At 41.3% G+C, this 16165-nt stretch overlaps 1 protein-coding gene across 2 annotated transcripts in view; it reads right to left on the minus strand.

Moving 5' to 3' along the window:
- Nucleotides 1–16165, minus strand: part of LOC146391713 (NACHT, LRR and PYD domains-containing protein 3-like) — a 34021-nt gene that overhangs the window by 4502 nt on the left and 13354 nt on the right. For both annotated transcript variants that reach the window (XR_014798604.1, XM_084914847.1), the window contains exons 5-10: nt 12081–12159; nt 10012–10240; nt 8070–9870; nt 5801–5977; nt 3468–3644; nt 549–725 (exon numbers count right to left, since the gene is read on the minus strand). Coding sequence is in view for 1 of the 2 variants with exons in the window: in XM_084914847.1 (XP_084770973.1) it covers nt 549–725; nt 3468–3644; nt 5801–5977; nt 8070–9870; nt 10012–10240; nt 12081–12159 (2640 nt within the window). In the remaining variant the exon portion in view is untranslated. The remainder of the gene's footprint in view (nt 1–548; nt 726–3467; nt 3645–5800; nt 5978–8069; nt 9871–10011; nt 10241–12080; nt 12160–16165) is intronic.

Below are 16165 nucleotides of genomic sequence, written 5' to 3' on the forward strand. Positions count from 1 at the left end.
AATGTGCTGATTTAAAGCCTTTGAAGTGCTTCAGATGATCTCTGTCCACTTCTGTCCACTCATTCATTCATGTAAGCTTTCTAATGCAGCTTTGATCTTCACAGTCTGCTTTATGAAACTCATTCTAACCCTGAATGTCAGAGTGTTCCTCCTTCTCTTTCCCATCATTCATGCTGGCAGTGGAGGAGATTTGGATGTTGGACTGTGTTTTGGATGATGTGTGTATGTTTGTGTTGGACTGCTGTCTGTAAAGCAAACGCACATTTTGCTTTGGATTTCAGTGTCAGACAGACTTTAAGGTGGAATGAAGAGTTTGAGAGTTTCACAGTGAATTATCCAGTGGAGGATTTTTCTTCTTCTTTGAAGGTTTGAAATGTGAACATTGTTCTGCTGCAGTCAATGGACTAAACCAGAGAAGAAGAAAACAGACTTTACCATGAAGATCCTCAGTGTGGATCAGTATAATATCAGCCTGATGTCTGCAGTTTAGTGTCAGCACAACTTTCACATCATATTCATCTCAGCACAACTAAAACATGCTGACTGACCTCAGAGTTTCAAGTCCACATCCTGGACTCTCCAGGAAACCACACAGATGCTTCACTCCTGAATCCTGCAGCTTGTTGTTGGAGCTCAGGTCCAGCTCTCTCAGATGGGAGGGGTTGGACTTCAGTGCTGCTGCCAGATAATCACAGCTGATCTCTGACAAACCACAGTAACCCAATCTGTATAAAGAATGAAAGATGTAAGTTTATTAGACAAAGTGCTTGAAATCATTCAGTGTTTCATCATCTGTTCAGAGCTGAAGAAGGTTCAGAATGTAGAAGTTTAGAAAATGGAAACTCCAAACAGCTGAAGCCAACAGGAAGCAGCTTCAAACAAACACAACAAGAGAAAAAACTCTGAATGTTTCACATTAAAGTCGTACATTTATCATAAAAACAGGACAAAGACTTGAAAAAGTCGTGTTTTTCCTTCCAGGAACCACAAGGCTTCACTTTTAAAGGTGAAGTGTGAAAGAAATGGACATATTTGAAGTCCAACACCTTTTTCCAGTCACATTATTAAAGCAGACAAACTACAAGCTCATTTTCATTCCAACAAGTCATCTTCTGACCTGGACTAACAACACTGGTCTCTATGTGCAGCTGGCTGTGAGACCAGTGCTCAGGGAGCGTCTACAAAGTGCAACACTGAAAGAACATCACACACTAATTTGCTTCCAGCACTTTCACACAAACATCTACTGTCATTATTGTCACCAAACTCTGTGGATCCTTTATTGCAAATTCAAATGGGATCAAATGGTCAGACAAAAGAGGGTTATGAGGAAATATGATGAAATGTTGTGTATTAGCAGCAAGTTATTGAATCATTTTCCTCAGAAACCAAACAAAATGATTGACAAACATGTTTTTACAAACTCAGTGTTGGACTTGGATCAGCAGGATAAGCTGATGTTTAAAGGCATTTGTGTCATGGTCCTGGGTCATTTTGACCCAGTGTTCTTAGTTTTCCTGTGGTTTTGTATTTTGTTCCTTATGTTCATTGGATTGTTTGGTTTGGTATTTGGATCCCCCCTGTGTCCATGCTGTTATTGTGGTGTTTGTTCTGGTACCGTGTTCCCGTCCTTTGTGTTCTGTGTTCTCCTCATCCCCTCGTGTATTCATCCTTGTTCTCTGCCTCTCTCTCTGTGCTCATCTCTGTGTACTGTGTTGTGTTCAAGGTCCACATCTTGGTGTCAGTATTTTCAGGTTCGTGTCCTCCCCGCTCTGTCACGAGTAATTGTCCTCAGCTGCGTTCCCCGTGTGTTCCCACTTCCCTCATTACCTTCTGTGTATTTATGTCAAAGTATCCCTTTGTTCCGTGTTGCGTCGTCCCTCTAGGTTGTGTGCATTTACCGTGTCTTCCCAGCGCCTCAGCTTTAGTTGCTCCCAGTATAGTTTTTGTATGACTTCTTATGTTCCTGTTAATAAAGACCTGCCTTTGAGTTCATCCCCGTGTGTCTAGAGCCGTGCATTTGGGTCCTCTCTTGCCTTCACACAGCCGCTGCATGACAATTTGAGTCTCGCTGTATGAGAGTCCAGTTATTACTCAATATTTATGGATGATGTTCTTTCAGTGTTGCACTTTGTAGACGCTCCCTGAGCCTCACAGCCAGCTGCACATGGACCAGCTGACATTACCCAGCATTAGAGGCGGCTGTAAAAAAATGGATTTTCCTATTTAAATGGTTTTAATTTAAATAAAGCGATGTTGATTCATTCAATCCTGAATCGATGTTTAATATAAATGTATTTTGCCAGAATCTCAGGTTAAAGCTCCCAAAAGTATTTCAACAACAAGCAAACAGATAAAACAGTAAATGAGAGCAGCTAAACACACAAAGATGGAAACACAGAGCGTGGATCGTTCACTCGACGGCACGTACACGGACACGCCGTCGGGGCTGAAAGTGGACAGCTCACAGATCCTGAAGCTGCAGGTTTCATCTGTCTCCAACCAAAACTGAGTGAACCAGCAGCAAAAGAAGATCCAAACTACGCTTTACGTTTGATGAACATCGTCATGAATTCTCTCTGACTTTGACGTTTACTTCCTGCACAGCTCTCTCTCTCTCAGTGTACTTCAAGAACAGTTTACCTTCAAAAATCTCTTTCCTGCATTATTCACTGCTTATTACGCACCAGTCTGCTGTTGTGTTCACTGCTGTCGGCCTCCCAAAACAAAGCCTCATTTCTGCTGTTCAATACTGAAGAAATTGAAACCTTTTAAAATGATGACAGATTACAAACTCTCAGCTGTGTCTGTAATCAAACCTCTGTAACTTTGCTTCACTTCAGCAGCATCAGGTCATGTTCACATGTTGATTCATGGTTTGCTTCAGTTTTTGATCGACTGCAGAATATTTTGAAGGTTATCTGCTATAAAAAGCCAGAACAGGAAAATCTGCTTCATGTGTTTCTGTTTGATCCTCAGTGACTTTGACACAAAGGCCTCTGCTGTGATGATCACACCTCTGATCAAGTCTCACAGTGTCAGCTTTGTTTTTATACATATGGATATGTGCTGATAAATGATCAGAATTATAATATTTCCCACTGTCTGCTGTGTGCCGTGACCTTTGACCTGCTAAAGACAGTCAGCTGTGGATTATTCATTGTTGTGTCTGATACTTAGAACTGTGAGGAAGAACACTACACAGTTAATCAGGGTCCCCTCTCTCTGAATCAGGGAAGGTGGGCAGGCCGCGTGTGGGCCGCGGGCCATACGTTGAGTCTCACTGTTTGAAATGTGAACATTGTTCTGCTGCAGTCAATGGACTAAACCAGAGAAGAAGAAAACAGACTTTACCATGAAGATCCTCAGTGTGGATCAGTATAATATCAGCCTGATGTCTGCAGTTCAGTGTCAGCACAACTTTCACATCATATTCATCTCAGCACAACTAAAACATGCTGACTGACCTCAGAGTTTCAAGTCCACATCCTGGACTCTCCAGGAAACCACACAGATGCTTCACTCCTGAATCCTGCAGCTTGTTGTTGGAGCTCAGGTCCAGCTCTCTCAGATGGGAGGGGTTGGACTTCAGTGCTGCTGCCAGATAATCACAGCTGATCTCTGACAAACCACAGTTCTCCAATCTGTATAAAGAATGAAAGATGTAAGTTTATTAGACAAAGTGTGAGCTTGAAATCATTCAGTGTTTCATCATCTGTTCAGAGCTGAAGAAGGTTCAGAATGTAGAAGTTTAGAAAGTGGAAACTCCAAACAGCTGAAGCCAACAGGAAGCAGCTTCAAACAAACACAACAAGAGAAAAAACTCTGAACGTTTCACATTAAAGTCGTACATTTATCATAAAAACAGGAAAAAGACTTGAAAAAGTCGTGTTTTTCCTTCCAGGAACCACAAGGCTTCACTTTTAAAGGTGAAGTGTGAAAGAAATGGACATATTTGAAGTCCAACACCTTTTTCCAGTCACATTATTAAAGCAGACAAACTACAAGCTCATTTTCATTCCAACAAGTCATCTTCTGACCTGGACTAACAACACTGGTCTCTATGTGCAGCTGGCTGTGAGACCAGTGCTCAGGGAGCGTCTACAAAGTGCAACACTGAAAGAACATCACACACTAATTTGCTTCCAGCACTTTCACACAAACATCTACTGTCATTATTGTCACCAAACTCTGTGGATCCTTTATTGCAAATTCAAATGGGATCAAATGGTCAGACAAAAGAGGGTTATGAGGAAATATGATGAAATGTTGTGTATTAGCAGCAAGTTATTGAATCATTTTCCTCAGAAACCAAACAAAATGATTGACAAACATGTTTTTACGAACTCAGTGTTGGACTTGGATCAGCAGGATAAGCTGATGTTTAAAGGCATTTGAGTCTCGCTGTATGAGAGTCCAGTTATTACTCAATATTTATGGATGATGTTCTTTCAGTGTTGCACTTTGTAGACGCTCCCTGAGCCTCACAGCCAGCTGCACATGGACCAGCTGACATTACCCAGCATTAGAGGCGGCTGTAAAAAAATTGATTTTCCTATTTAAATGGTTTTAATTTGAATAAAGCGATGTTGATTCATTCAATCCTGAATCGATGTTTAATATAAATGTATTTTGCCAGAATCTCAGGTTAAAGCTCCCAAAAGTATTTCAACAACAAGCAAACAGATAAAACAGTAAATGAGAGCAGCTAAACACACAAAGATGGAAACACAGAGCGTGGATCGTTCACTCGACGGCACGTACACGGACACGCCGTCGGGGCTGAAAGTGGACAGCTCACAGATCCTGAAGCTGCAGGTTTCATCTGTCTCCAACCAAAACTGACTGAACCAGCAGCAAAAGAAGATCCAAACTACGCTTTACGTTTGATGAACATCGTCATGAATTCTCTCTGACTTTGACGTTTACTTCCTGCACAGCTCTCTCTCTCTCAGTGTACTTCAAGAACAGTTTACCTTCAAAAATCTCTTTCCTGCATTCTTCACTGCTTATTACGCACCAGTCTGCTGTTGTGTTCACTGCTGTCGGCCTCCCAAAACAAAGCCTCATTTCTGGTGTTCAATACTGAAGAAATTGAAACCTTTTAAAATGATGACAGATTACAAACTCTCAGCTGTGTCTGTAATCAAACCTCTGTAACTTTGCTTCACTTCAGCAGCATCAGCTCATGTTCACATGTTGATTCATGGTTTGCTTCAGTTTTTGATCGACTGCAGAATATTTTGAAGGTTATCTGCTATAAAAAGCCAGAACAGGAAAATCTGCTTCATGTGTTTCTGTTTGATCCTCAGTGACTTTGACACAAAGGCCTCTGCTGTGATGATCACACCTCTGATCAAGTCTCACAGTGTCAGCTTTGTTTTTATACATATGGATATGTGCTGATAAATGATCAGAATTATAATATTTCCCACTGTCTGCTGTGTGCCGTGACCTTTGACCTGCTAAAGACAGTCAGCTGTGGATTATTCATTGTTGTGTCTGATACTTAGAACTGTGAGGAAGAACACTACACAGTTAATCAGGGTCCCCTCTCTCTGAATCAGGAAAGGTGGGCAGGCCGCGTGTGGGCCGCGGGCCATACGTTGAGTCTCACTGTTTGAAATGTGAACATTGTTCTGCTGCAGTCAATGGACTAAACCACAGAAGAAGAAAACAGACTTTACCATGAAGATCCTCAGTGTGGATCAGTATAATATCAGCCTGATGTCTGCAGTTTAGTGTCAGCACAACTTTCACATCATATTCATCTCAGCACAACTAAAACATGCTGACTGACCTCAGAGTTTCAAGTCCACATCCTGGACTCTCCAGGAAACCACACAGATGCTTCACTCCTGAATCCTGCAGGTTGTCGTTGTAGCTCAGGTCCAGCTCTCTCAGATGGGAGGGGTTGGACTTCAGCGCTGCTGCCAGATAATCACAGCTGATCTCTGACAAACCACAGAAACTCAATCTGTATAAAGAATGAAAGATGTACGTTTATTAGACAAAGTGCTTGAAATCATTCAGTGTTTCATCATCTGTTCAGAGCTGAAGAAGGTTCAGAATGTAGAAGTTTAGAAAATGGAAACTCCAAACAGCTGAAGCCAACAGGAAGCAGCTTCAAACAAACACAACAAGAGAAAAAACTGAATGTTTCACATTAAAGTCGTACATTTATCATAAAAACAGGACAAAGACTTGAAAAAGTCGTGTTTTTCCTTCCAGGAACCACAAGGCTTCACTTTTAAAGGTGAAGTGTGAAAGAAATGGACATATTTGAAGTCCAACACCTTTTTCCAGTCACATTATTAAAGCAGACAAACTACAAGCTCATTTTCATTCCAACAAGTCATCTTCTGACCTGGACTAACAACACTGGTCTCTATGTGCAGCTGGCTGTGAGACCAGTGCTCAGGGAGCGTCTACAAAGTGCAACACTGAAAGAACATCACACACTAATTTGCTTCCATCATCCAACCTGAAGAGGAAACAGAGACGCCTCCCCTTCAAAGTAAAAGCTGCTCCTTTTGGACACAGTATCAAAGAAAGTCTACAGTATAACATAGAAAAGACAGAAAAAAAGTTCTGGTTGTTTTTAAATTGTGCAGAAATGAAACTACACTAAGCTCAATTATGTGACAGACATTTCATCCCATGTCAGTTTGGCCTCATCCTGGGCCGGATTATCCAGCACACACTCTGACCACAGGCCCAGGGGCCACGCACAGCTGGGCTCCATCCAAGAGACAGGAAACAAACCAACACAATAATAAAAAGCACCATGTGATCTTCTTACATTCAAGACAAACATAGTAAAAACATGAGCATATTTGTTTCCTGATAAAATGATGTGACAGGTAGAACAGAGTAAAGTGGTGGTGTTACAGCCTTTCTCCCCTCTGCTGCCGAGGCTGTTAGTCTCTCCCAAACTCAGCTACAGGACTTCCAAATGAATGAAAGCAGCAGAAGTGGCTTTACAAAGGAAAGAGGAAGAGGAGAAGAAGAGGAGAGGGAGGCCACCCTGACCATCACTCCAGCTGAAAACATCACACTTCCATTAAAGTTGGTGAGGAAATGTTGAGCAGGATGAGCTGCTGGCTAATCTGGAGGCTGTAGCAGCAGCTCACAGTCACAGTGGATTTCCACTCATGAAAAAGCTCTGGCTGCTTCATTTCTCATCTCATATCAGAGACTTTAATGCTTCACTGAAGCTGTACTGTGATGCTTCCATATTCCAGTGAGGCCTCCATAATGATGTCAGCTGTTCTGTACACACACTGTGTGCCCTGTATGGCTCAAAGTCTCTGCAGCCTGTTTTTATCTGCTATCATCAGATCTTCATCATCCTCATTCACATCCCTCACACACTCTACAGCCTCATCAGCACTGACTTCATCTTCACTGACTGATGGAGCACAACATGAACCTGTGGAGGCTGAAACACTGTCCTGTCAAACATCTCCCCGTCACCACTCCACTTCTGTCAGCCTTTAAATGAAACGTGAATTAAATAAATACATCATTAAATAATTCATTAAATGTGTCAGTAAAATAATTAAAATAGAAAACAAACCAATAATTGATTAAATTTGTATTTAACTAATTAGAATTGTACATAAATAAATAATAAATTATTTTAAATGAAATTAACTGATAATTCATTATCAATATATATTTTTAATTAATTATGTACATTTTTAATTAATTACTGAAATAAATAATTCATTAGTGATGTATTTATTTAATAAACCATAAAATTATTGCTAGTTTACTCAAAATAATTTTAAGACATCAATATTAAAGGTTAAATTATGATAATGAATACATGCAACTATAACTGATGACATAAGAATTTGTATTTTTTAAGCTAAAGCGAAGGTGCTGACTCACTTGGCATGTTACTCTCAAATCCTCCCTAATAACAAGAACATAATTACACTTTAGCCACAAGAGGGCAGCAGCATTAATACAAGTCACGTGTATATAAAGGTACAGTGATTATATTACAGTGATTTCGACAAAAACAAAACAGAAGTTGATGGCAGTGTGTTTTTATAACTTACAGAGCTTTTTTAGAGGCTTTGACCACTGGCAGCAGCCTCAGAAGAGCCTCCTCTGAAGCAGAGTATTTCTTCAGGTCAAACACATCCAGATCTTTTTCTGATGACAGTAAGATGAAGACCAGAGCTGACCACTGAGCAGGAGACAGTTTATCTGTGGAGAGACGTCCTGAACTCAGGGACTGTTGGATCTCCTCCAGTAGAGAACGATCATTAAGTTCATTCAGACAGTGAAACAGATTGATGCTTTTCTCTGCAGACAGATTCTCACTGAGCTTCTTCTTGATGTACTGAACTGCTTCTTGATTGGTCTTTGAGCTACTTCCTGTCTGTGTCAGCAGACCTCGTAGGAGAGTCTGATTGGTCTGCATTGAAAGACCCAGGAGGAAGCGGAGGAACAAGTCCAGGTGTCCATTGGGACTCTGTAAGGCCTTGTTCACAGCACTCTGGTGGAGAGATTGGAGTTTTGGTTTATCAAATAATTTAGACCACATGGACGTTGTTTGTTGTTCTTCCAGCAGATTGAGTCCAGAGTTGATGAAGGTCAGGTGGACATGAAGAGCAGCCAGAAACTCCTGAACACTGAGATGAACAAAGCAGAACACCTTGTTCTGGTACAGTTGTTTCTCCTCTTTAAAGATCTGTGTGAACACTCCTGAGTACACTGAGGCTGCCCTGATATCGATGCCACACTCTGTCAGGTCTGATTCATAGAAGATCAGGTTTCCTTTCTGCAGCTGATCAAAAGCCAGTTTTCCCAGTGACTCAATCATCTTCCTGCTCTCTGGACTCCAGTGTGGATCTGTCTCAGCTCCTCCATCATATTTGATCCTCTTGACTTTGGCCTGAACCACCAGGAAGTGGATGTACATCTCAGTCAGGGTCTTGGGCAGCTGTCCTCCCTCTCTGGTTTCCAGCACATCCTCCAGAACTGTAGCAGTGATCCAGCAGAAGACTGGGATGTGACACATGATGTGGAGGCTTCGAGCTTTCTTGATGTGGGAGATGATCCTGCTGGCCTGCTCCTCGTCTCTGAATCTCTTCCTGAAGTACTCCTCCTTCTGTGGGTCAGTGAACCCTCTGACCTCTGTCACCATGTCGACACACTGAGGAGGGATCTGATTGGCTGCTGCAGGTCGTGTTGTTATCCAAAGGCGAGCAGATGGGAGCAGGTTCCCTCTGATGAGGTTTGTCAGCAGCTCATCCAATGAGGTGGACTTTCTTGTTTCAGTCAGGATTTTAGTTTTGTTGAAGTCCAAATTAAGTCGACACTCATCCAGACCATCAAGTATGAACACAACCTGGAAGTCTTCAAGCCTGCAGATTCCTGATTCCTTAGTTTGATTAAAGAAGTGATGAACAAGCTCCACCAAGCTGAACTTTTCCTCTTTCAGCACATTCAGCTCTCTGAAAGTGAATGGAAATATGAACTGGATGTCCTGGTTGGCTTTGTCTTCAGCCCAGTCCAGGCTGTATTTCTGTGTTAAGACTGTTTTCCCAATGCCAGCCACTCCCTTTGTCAGCACTGTTCTGATTGGTTCGTCTCTTCCAGGTGAGGCTTTAAAGATGTCTTCTTGTCTGATTGTTGTTTCTGGTCTGTCTGGTTTCCTGGATGCTGTTTCAATCTGTCTGACCTCATGTTCATCATTGACCTCTGCAGTCCCTCCCTCTGTGATGTAGAGCTCTGTGTAGATCTGATTCAGGAGGGTTGGGCTTCCTGCTTTAGCGATGCCCTCAAACACACACTGGAACTTCTTCTTCAGTTGGACTTTAAGTTCTCGTTTACGGAGTGAAGCAAATATTTCTGAAGGTAAGAAATTCAGAAAAAAATATTATATAATAAATATCATAGCCTTTCAGTACCCTGAAAGGATGAATGTCTATTGGTCTGTTTCTTGAGCTATTAGGAAAGATCAATATTCAGTCTTTAGAGAAATTCTCTTACTGCTCTGCAGATGGTCAGCCATCTCATGCTGCTTAAGTCTCCTCAAGAAGTGGAGTGTGATCTTCAGAAATGCTTCTCTGCAGCTCTTTCTTTCATCTTCATCCTCACCTTCAAACATCTCCTCATCCTCCATCTGGCTCTTTAAAGTTTCTGGGTGATCTGGACTCAGAACCTTCTGGATCTTCTTCAGCTCGTTCTTCACAAACATGGTGATGTTGTCCTCCAGCCGCTGGAAAAGAAGACTATATGAATTACCCAGTGGTAAATGGACTGGTTCTTATATAGCTCTCTTTGATACTCTGTGCACACAAAGCATTTTATACAACATGCCTCATTCAACCAAGCACATTGTTCTATGCTTAAATTAGGGCTGCTCGATTATGGCAAAAATGATAATCACGATTATTTTCGCTGAAATTGAGATCTCGATTATTTGACGATATTTATTTAACCCTTTAAGACCTACCATAGAACCAAGTCCGCCAGAGCTTATATTATTTTTTTACATGCTGTAGAGCCATTTGTGGGAGCATTTCAAGTTGCTATACATCAATACAACTGTTATAGACCATATTTTAATAATATGTATGCATTAAGTCCATAGTAACTACATTAATTGCAAAAAAGTGCAACTAAAAAAAAAATTGAAAATCGTTTTTGTTTTGTTTTTTTACATATATTTCTACTTGGAGAAATTTAAGAGGCTTATCCCTCAAAACTTTAAATACAAAAAAATTGCAAAAAATAGTTTACAACAACAGGAAATTTATTTTGAGTATCTTCATAGTTTTATTTTGGAGATACACCAATTTTTATATACTGCAGGAAAAACAAAAAACAATCCTATGATGCAAATTTGCAAAGAAAACAGCAGGTGCATCAAAATAAACTATTTCCAGCAGTGCAATTCGAGTTCTAAGCATCCCAGAAACTATTCAGAAAAGTCAAACATGACTTATAAAAACACCAGTATAGGCTTTTAAGGCCTACAAGTAAAAAACTACATTTTCCACGAAATGACGTCACTTCCATGAACAGCTGATCAGATCGGCAAAGCGTGTTTCTGGAATATTATGTTTTTGTTCCTGCAAGCGCTTTTTATGCAGTTTTTGCAAAGCTATATGTGGAAGGAAACCGTGACCTATGACAAGCTGATGGCATAAGATGTAAGTACAACTCCTCCGGTTTCATATGCAAAAAAAATTATTGCGCTAGCTTACGCGGTTCCGGTTCTACAGGGATTTAAAAATAGTTACGCAAAACGGAGCTTGCCGCTCTGACCGGCTTTAAAGGGTTAACAATAACAATGTATTGAATAATGACTTTTAAAAATAATATAAACTAGTGTGCAAATACTGATAACAGTGCAAATGTTTGCAATATAAAAAGTAAATGAAAAATGTAAACATCTATGTTTAGTGAACTTTGCAGTGTTGCTCTGTGGTGCAGCTACGACACCGTAGCAAAGTTTACACACTATGTCTACTTGATCCACGTCTGACTCCGTGAACCCATAATGTTTCCACCCCACTGAAGTTTATTTTACCTCTCTTTTCAACCAACGGCAGTCACTCTCCTCTCCAAATAACTTCTGCTTAGCTTTCCGAGCTTCCCTCGGGTCCTCTTAATTGTTGTGAGGCTTGTTCGAAATGCAGAGAGGTGCGCTCGATTTGCCACACGGAGCAGCGCGAGAGTAAAGCACGAGGGAGGGGCTAATAATCGGCTTAGTCATTTTTAATGATCGTTGAAAGCCCAGATCGTAATCGTGATTAAAATTCGATCAATTGAGCAGCCCTAGCTTAAATACTTTCTTTCACACTCTGATGGATGCATCAGAGGGCAGCTTGGGTTTAGTACGTTACCCAGTACATTTGCCAGCCAGGGTTTGATTCACAAACCTTCTGACTAGTAGCTGACCTGCTCCCCTCCTGAGCTACAGTCACCCCAATCTGACTGAAATCATGGAGCCCAAACTCTGATTTATGTTGGACACACTGACAATCCTCTGGTCCACAAAGTGCAGCATAGAGGTGACTGAAAAGAACAAATGTAAACGTAGTACTACAAACCATAACCACAGAGTCCAGGTGTGTTTGATGTTGCTGTGCAGACTGACCAGTGGAAACCTCTGCTCTCTGCTGGTCCACTCTGTGGAGGAGTAATGTATAATTAGCTCATGTTATGTCTGTCCACACACAGACACAAGCTAAAGGTCCATGAAGTGATGTTTGGATGGGTTCAGTCAATCAGATGACTGTCATGGTGAAGCTTTGCTAGTCCTGGTGATCCCACTGAGAATTAACATCTCAGTTTCCAGATGTCTGTAGTTTTCTGCTCAGTTTCTTTAGTCCCAACAGCTCTTACCATCTCCTGCGTAAAGCTTTCCCTCCATGCTCAGATGCCCGGGAACAAGGTGCTCTCTTTATATCAGTGACTGGTTTAAAGGGACAACTTGCAGTGCTCGCCAAACTTTGTGTCAGCAAAAGTAGTTCTAATGTTTCTTACATTTATTACATTTTTTACATTTTTACACACACAAATCAATGAACGCAAAAACATAAACTTTCCAGATATTTTGTTTTACAATGTTACAAAACTCAGTTCACAACTACACAGTCTGATTTACAAGTACAAAATATTTATGACCACAGTTTGAGCCGATGTATGTCCCGAGTCTGTGGACTCAGTAGTTTTGTTTTGATTGTTATTGTCTTTTGTTACAATTTCATTCTGATTAAGATTTTCTAGTTCTGAGGTTTTGGTTTCTGTGTTCCCTCTGTACTGTGTTAGTATTGTGTCTCTGTGTTCACTTCCTGTTTTATTTTGACAGTGCCATGTCCTATGTTAGTGTGTCTACTTTTGCTTCCCCTTGTCTGGTTATGTCCAATGAATCCTGCTGTGTCTCCCTTTTCTCATTCCCTGATTGCTCTTTTGTGTATATGAGCCCTTTGTTTTCTCCTGCTTGTTGCTGGTTCGTCTGTGTTATCTGTGTTTTTAGTTTTTTCAGTAGAGGTTATCTTAGCTTCTGCACAGGCCATCTCCACTGCACTTCACCGTTTCAATACAGCTCACTCACTTCACAGCAATGTCGGCATCTTGGGTCCTTTATTAAATTCAACATGGCTCGCCCCGCTAGCCGTGACATAAGATGTGAAAACAATATCCAAAAAACATGAGGGACAAACAGGGAATAGTTTTAAGGTGCAGGGCCAACAAACTGAGTCTAGCCATAAACTCAGAGTTGATTGAATTAGCATTTTGAATTGGCTGATCTGAGTTACTTCAATCAAGTCTATGTTCACTTTGAGTTAAGATTATACGTGATTGATGTAAAATAAAAAAGCCATCATCAGCAACTGATTCTGATTTAGCAGGTTTTCTAAACAGTACCCATCCCTAGCTGGCTGTAGTTAAACCTTTACTTAAAAAGCATCTCTAGACCCAGCTGTCTTAGCTAATTATAGGCCAATCTCCAACCTGACAATCCTTGAAAGAGTAGTTGGGGGGAGACAATCAGAGGGGCAGTGTGATGATCTTAGGTTACAAACTACCGCAGTCAAGTCATTAAGGGAGACAGGATCAAACTGCTCTAAGACAACTGAGCACACAGGAGAAAGACTCGGCTCTGAGGCAGCAGTCGGCGAGACAAGAGCCCTAATAGATAGAAACTTGTTGTTAAAAATGCTAAAAAATCATCACAAATACTTGGTGAAGAAATGACTCCGACACGTGAATGAAGAAAACGATTGATGACATTAAAAAGTACCTGAGGCCTGTGACTGTTTACTGACACTAAGTTTAAGACAAACTGTGTCTGCAGTTTTTACAGCTTCTTGGTGAGCAGAAAGACAGAAAGTCCTTAAAATCTGTAGAGAAACATACAATCTGTCCTTTTTCCATCTCCTTTCAGCGTGTCTACAGTCACGTCTAAGGGAGCGCGTATGTTCATTCAACCACAGCTCTGATAAATGCTGAGCGCGCAGAGTCCTGAACGGAGCAATAGAGTCCAAAACATCAGTGCAGGTAGAATGAAGAATGTCCGAAAGGTCCTCAACACTTTAACAGCTGGAGTTCATTATTCCAGAGTCCATAAAGGCAGCAGAAAAAGCGGCGCTGTTAGAGCAATAAGCGCTCGCTTTTTACGCGCTGAGGCGCACGGCTTATCTACCGAGCAACGCAGCATTACAGTGAACAACACAGGAAAATGATCGGAGATGCACAACTCAGATATTTCAGTGATGCACACATCCAGCCCGTGGGAAAGTGTAACAGTCACAATGGTGTGGTGTCCCTTTAAGACACCCAAGTCGAGGGTTGATGGTGTCATCAGTTCGTGCCACTGCTCTCTCTCTCTGTGATTGTGTGGACATGTGCTTGCACGCTAGTGCACGAGGAGGGACGGATTTTATGCTTTACCTCTCCAGACACCTTTGTTTGCAACGTTATGGGTTGTACGAACACTCTGCGCTATGTTTGTTAAGCTGCAGCCGTTCAACCGGGCTTATATGGTTGATGAAGAGAAGGTATATTAAAGAACACGCTGTGGAATTCCCAATGCCAGTGTGAGTGTGTATTCTTTTGGCTACCCTGCTAAGTGTTTTGTCGCCTCCTCTCAACCACTAAACGCAACCCGACGTTACAAAAGGTCCAAGTCTAGTGTGTGACCTTTTTCATGCGTGGGACCAGTAACCCACTGGGTCCAGTTAAAAGAGTCAATAATATTTAAAAAGTCCTTGACCAGAAGTTTAGAGTCACAGCAGACATGGATGTTAAAATCACCAAGGCAGCATCATCAGAAGACATAGCACACCCAGCTCTATCTGTCCATGAAGCCAGATAACACACACCAATGAGTTAAACTGCAGGAATGTCTTAAAGACATAAAGACCTGGATGGCCGCTAACTTTCTGCTTCTTAATTCAGATCAAACTGAGGTTATTGTACTCGGCCCTGAAAATCTTAGAAATATGGTATCTAAGCAGATTCTTACTCTGGATGGCATTACCTTGGCCTCCAGAAACACTGTGAGGAACCTGGGAGTCATTTTTGACCAGGACATGTCCTTCAACGCACTTATTAAACAAATATGTAAGACTGCTTTCTTCCATTTGTGCAACATCTCTAAAGTTAGAAATATCCTGTCTCAGAGTGAGGCTGAAAAACTAGTTCATGCATTTATTACTTCCAGGCTGGACGACTGCAATTCATTATTATCAGGAAGTCCTAAAAACTCCCTGAAAAGCCTTCAGCTAATCCAAAATGCTGCAGCAAGAGTCCTGACAGGGACTAGAAAGAGAGAGCAGATTTCTCCTGTATTGGCTTCCCTTCATTGGCTTCCTGTTAAATCCAGAATTCAAAATCCTGCTCCTCACATACAAGGTCTTAAATAATCAGGCCCCATCTTATCTTAATGACCTTGTAGTACCATATCACCCTATTAGAGCACTTCGCTCTCGCTCTGCAGGCCTACTTGTTGTTCCTAGAGTATTTAAAAGTAGAATGGGAGGCAGAGCCTTCAGTTTTCAGGCCCCTCTTCTGTGGAACCAGCTTCCAGTTTGGATTCAGGAGACAGACACTATCTCTACTTTCAAGATTAGGCTTCAAACTTTCTTCTTACTTAATGATTAAGTCCCTGTATTCCACCGTTATATGGAAATCAGCCATTATAACTTGTGTCAAATCTACTTGTACCTCACGGTTTTCTAAGTACACAGAGAGCAGTAAACCTCAGAGCAGCAGCACATCAGACTGTGTGCAAAAAATCTAGAAGAGAAAATATTTTGACCCATTTCTAAATGATTCTTGTGACCATGCTGCACCACAACACCTGATCTCTGGTTTCCTGACCTCTTCAATGCCACTTTAAAACTTGACTAAACTCATTTTCCTGTTTAGGTGTTGAGGCAAAGCCACCCATCTACAATGCAGGCAACAGCAAATGGAGCTATTTTTTATTCCCTTTGGGTTTTTTCTACTTTTGTGCTACAAAATGTTCAAGCTGATTAAATTCATTAGAATAATAGTTCAGATAATTTTCTCATATTAATGTTGGAGGTAGAAACTCAGGTAACTTTGCACAAAAACTGGCAGAAATTTCCTTCAAAGATGGAGTTTTTACTTTAATACTGTGAGTACATTTCAGAGCCTGTACTCT

Source organism: Perissodus microlepis, chromosome 3, assembly GCF_051167445.1.
Source record: "Perissodus microlepis isolate ML-2025 ecotype Zambia chromosome 3, ASM5116744v1, whole genome shotgun sequence".
Classification (NCBI taxonomy): Eukaryota; Metazoa; Chordata; class Actinopteri; order Cichliformes; family Cichlidae; genus Perissodus; species Perissodus microlepis.